This window comes from Frankliniella occidentalis, unplaced genomic scaffold (genome assembly GCF_000697945.3).
Source record: "Frankliniella occidentalis isolate FOCC.00 unplaced genomic scaffold, Focc_3.1 Scaffold113, whole genome shotgun sequence".
NCBI lineage: Eukaryota > Metazoa > Arthropoda > Insecta > Thysanoptera > Thripidae > Frankliniella > Frankliniella occidentalis.
Window position 1 is genome coordinate 328,934 of NW_026267241.1, and position 4,213 is coordinate 333,146.

At 51.8% G+C, this 4,213-nt stretch overlaps 1 protein-coding gene across 1 annotated transcript in view; it reads left to right on the top strand.

Moving 5' to 3' along the window:
- LOC127749970 (uncharacterized) overlaps nucleotides 1-4,213 on the top strand; it is a 20,071-nt gene that overhangs the window by 11,602 nt on the left and 4,256 nt on the right. The window contains exons 2-8 of the mRNA XM_052270197.1: nucleotides 1,498-1,537; nucleotides 1,817-1,953; nucleotides 2,019-2,165; nucleotides 2,346-2,565; nucleotides 2,650-2,795; nucleotides 3,210-3,380; nucleotides 3,446-3,737. Of these exons, the coding sequence (XP_052126157.1) occupies nucleotides 1,516-1,537; nucleotides 1,817-1,953; nucleotides 2,019-2,165; nucleotides 2,346-2,565; nucleotides 2,650-2,795; nucleotides 3,210-3,380; nucleotides 3,446-3,737 (1,135 nt within the window). The 5' untranslated portion in view covers nucleotides 1,498-1,515. The remainder of the gene's footprint in view (nucleotides 1-1,497; nucleotides 1,538-1,816; nucleotides 1,954-2,018; nucleotides 2,166-2,345; nucleotides 2,566-2,649; nucleotides 2,796-3,209; nucleotides 3,381-3,445; nucleotides 3,738-4,213) is intronic.

Here is a 4,213-nt window from a genome sequence, read left to right on the forward strand (position 1 = left end):
AGAATCATATCTGTAACGGTGCATTTAGCCTACGCTACGGTGAGGCGACTCTTATCACCGAACTTGTGTAAGGTGCGAAGGGTTCCCTGTCTCGGATTTGGCCCAATGGCAGTTTATTTGATAGGCAATTTGATGACTTTTCTAATGCGCCACCAAATCCGAGATGATGAATCCCGCACACCTCGCGACCAAAGTTTGGTTATGGCCCACCCCAGCCCCAGCTGAGGCATCTCGCCATCGCCTCAGAGGATTTCAGCCAATCGCAGTCCTCAAAACCTCTGGGGCGAGCCATTTGGTAAATTAGCTATGGGAATGGTGTTCAATCAAATAAGAGGAGGTGGCGTGACGTACCGCCGCCGCTTAACACATGAGCGGCAGAGGTTAGGTTCGTGCGGTTTTCTTCGTCATAGTTCATACAGTTTAAAGCGGACACGCATCTAGCACCATGGTATCCCTCCCCGTGCTCACTCCATCGTGCCCCCTTCAACATGACCTGTGGTGATACCGCCCCCCCACCCCGGCCCGTCCGTCCGTCCGTCCTGTCAGCCACCAGGTATCACTACAGAAGGACGCGGGGTTAAAGAGCCACCTGGTAAAAAATGTTACATAATTCAGAGATTACTACAAATTTCGGATGAGGCGCTCAAGCAGGCTGAATTTCTACGTAGTTAACATTTGGAAGTTAACTTTCATCAAGTATGCTGTTAAGTTCATTTAAAGTTCATTTCTTTCCACTCGGGCGTTTTGGAGGTTCGGATTCAAATCGAAGTGTGGTCAGTAAAACGAGCGACAGAAAACGTTTGTCAGATGCTGGAGCTGCAGCTGCAAGCCTCGAGCTCGGAGTCGCGTCGCGCCCGGCTATGGAACTCATTGTTCACCACCTCACCCGCGCAGAATGTCCGTCGGCACCCTCAGCGGGCGTGGCCAGGCCCGGACTGAGTCTGTGGACCAGCAACGGTCGAGCCTGGGATGGCAGGATGACGGTCAGCACTGTTTCCGGGATCATCCAGAAAGTGCGTCTGCTTTCCCCAGCTTGATTCGCCAAAAACGGAAGCTCGGCGCCTGCAAGACTCGGGGTAGGCCACACCGCGGTACACGCATGTACTGTAGGCAAGATATTGCCTACCCATCAGGCGCTACGAGACTTTCCGTAAGGTGATATTTGCGATTTCTTATCGGCGAAAGACGCCCACGCAGAGAATTTGAAGTCGCATTGGGACAAGGCTCAATTAGTCATAGGAGCACAAAAGCACGACACCAATTGGTAAAGAACGTCCCAGGAGCAACCCCCGAGGGGGTCCCCCACCAGCCAACTCGTTACACTTGCCCACGCCCAACTCATGGACACTTCGCCGTTGTGTGTGGCAAAATTGTATATGAATATGGTCACGCAGCGTGTACTAAAAAATATTTTCACGCACTTCGCTTTTCTTTCAAATGTCAAAAACTTAGAAGAGTTCGCCTTTCAGTTTTTACCTTTTTCTCTCCTTGTTTCAGATTTGGAACGGCTCCACAATGGAGGATCATTTTACGTATGGTAAGAGGCTTTGAAATTTTACCAATTTAACCAGCTATTTGCCTCGCAGGCACAACCAGCTGTCCACCTGACCTGGCGTGTCAGGTCGTCAGGTCCACTGTTGCCAACAGTCGAGTCGACCTGACAGGCACTAATTTCCTTGTGCGTGACTACGGGTGCCTAAGGCACTATTGTGTTTACAGTGCGGACACAATTTCTGTTTGGGGGGGGGGAGTAACTGTTTGAAAATCAAGCCTGACACCTTTTAACGCGTGTAGAGTTTCCTTTAACTTCCTGCAGGTCCTCGCAGAGGCCCGTGCGATGTCTGTGGTCAGGCTGGTACTGCATGCGCGCGCTGCCGCGTCACCTTCTACTGTGGCAAGGAGCACCAGAAACAGCATTGGAAACTGCACAAGCCGACCTGCGGGTGCCTCGAGGTGAGTGTTCTCTTAACTCGATCTGAAACCATGATGTAAGTGTACTAATAGGGACACTCTTGCAGGTACGTGCCGACGAGCGTGTAGGCCGACACATCGTGGCCGTTAAGGACATCCCGATGCGCACTGTCCTCATGAGGGAGCTGCCGCTGGTCGTCTACCCTAGAGCCGCAACGAATCCAAGGAATATGCTGGCGCTTGAACCCACGAAGGTAAGTCCAAATGGGGGCGACTGCCACTGCTCCCCCCACCCCCTCTTTTTCCAAAAAAACGCGCCTGGCTTGCAGTAGATGTGCCGAGCTGGTGGCCCGTCCCGTCTTAAGCGCTCTACTGTTGGTCATCGTTTTTCGTGTGCATTCTTATTTTTCGTTATGTTTTGTGGTTTATTACAGGTGTGCGTCGCCTGCTGTTTGAAGATCAATGAAACTGTCCCATGCGGCCATTGCGGATGGCCTCTTTGCAAACGTAGCTGCCCCTATCTGAATCGACACAACATCGAATGCGCTGCTTTAAAACCTTTAAATCTTGATCGCCACAACAACGAAGGCGCTGCTTTAAAACCTTTGAAACAGTCACCAATGGAAATTCTTCGTGCAATTCCCATGCTTGGTGGTATGCTCTATCCTATAGCGGGTGTTTCCGTGGGGGACACACCATTGTTGCGGATTTGTAGTGATACTTTCTTTACACATACAGATTTTTTCACTGGTCTCCTTCAAGTCGCGGACCTGCATGGACTCGGCGCGGTTAGGATTTGGAAGGCGTTTGAGCAGGAACACGGGCCCCGTCTCCTAAATCTGCAGCATGAGATAGAGACGCCATCATTTGTAACAAATGGAACAGTAAGAGAAGGGGATCAGCAAGCAGGTGTCTTCAGCACCGTCGCCGCGCGATATAGCTTCTTTAATTGGGAGCTCACGTCACGCTGGGGCGTGTCCAGAGGCAAACAAACGCAAGGCGCCTTGGACGCCTTGAAAAAACGTAAAGATATTTTGCTCTTGTTCCGAAGAATTTTTTATTTTTGTTTCACGAAAAAAATTGTTAAATCAAAGACTTTTCTTCAAATTAAGGAAACTTTTTCCTTAAAGAAATGAGAAAATTTCGTTGGCAGGATTGCACGTCATTTTGCCTCTCACGCGTGCTTAACTTTACACGCCCCAGGCAGAGGAGTGATGTCCCGACGAGTGGCACAGCAGACGATGAGTTTGCGATACTTTGAAAGTTTGCTCAGGTTGCACCTTAAATATGTCCCCTAGGTCGAAGCCGCGAAGCTGAAAAGTGCGTGTGAAAACTTTTGCACGACGGTCTCAGCAGGTGCAGCCAAGGCATCCAGTTCGGTGGCATGCAGTAGTCCTGAGACCCGGAAAGGTTTAGAAAGAGCCTGCGGGGCTTCCCTTATAAACTCCTTTCTCCTGAAGCAAGAAAAGGTACAGTTACAACTCGGGCTTAGGACCCCTCCCCAGAATGTTACCCATTTTTTCCACTTACACAGTACAGCGGATCTGCCTTGTACTCGGGTCTTTCTCTGCTGGAACATTCGTGTCTGCCCAACGCACGCGTTGTCCCGATTGACGAGGACTCGGAGGAAGTATTCCTGATTGCCTTGAGGAACATCGCTGCCGGCGAGCACGTGACTATCGACTACCACCGTGAACAATTGCCCACCCTGTCCAAGCGCTGGCACAACAACACTTTAAGGGGCTTCGTGTGCCGCTGCGAGTTGTGCGAGGATCCTACGGAAAAGGGGACTTATTTCAGCGCCTGGTGCTGCACAACCTGCAAAAGTAAGTAAACTGGCTAGTCCTACCTACGATGTTTACAGAGTTTTACACTTTTAACTGCAGAGTTATCTTAGACCGCAAGTGCCCCCACCCCCGGCTGCCACTCAACTGCCACTCAGCGCTCCGTCGTCGTGACCATGGTCGTCATTGGTAGAATTTTTGGACAGTCCCCAAGACTTTGTCTATTAGAAGTAGAAAACGTGCCCCCCCCCCCCCCCGCGCTTCCCCTTTAGAACGGGGCCGCACGGAATTGGGCTTGCTGTTTGTGTTTGTGGTGTGTGGCGACCGTTGCGCTCAGCTCCGTCCCCTCTCCTCCCTCCCTTCCGGAGGCTGTCTGAAAAGTGCCCCCCTCCCCCCCTTCCCGTCCTCCGTCTCTTCTTCTCTAGAAGAGGCCCGCACCGCCCGCACGGGGGCAGGGACTCGGTTGTGGCGATGGCGACGTTCTTGGACAGGCCGCACAGCTGCCACCACCGCCCCCC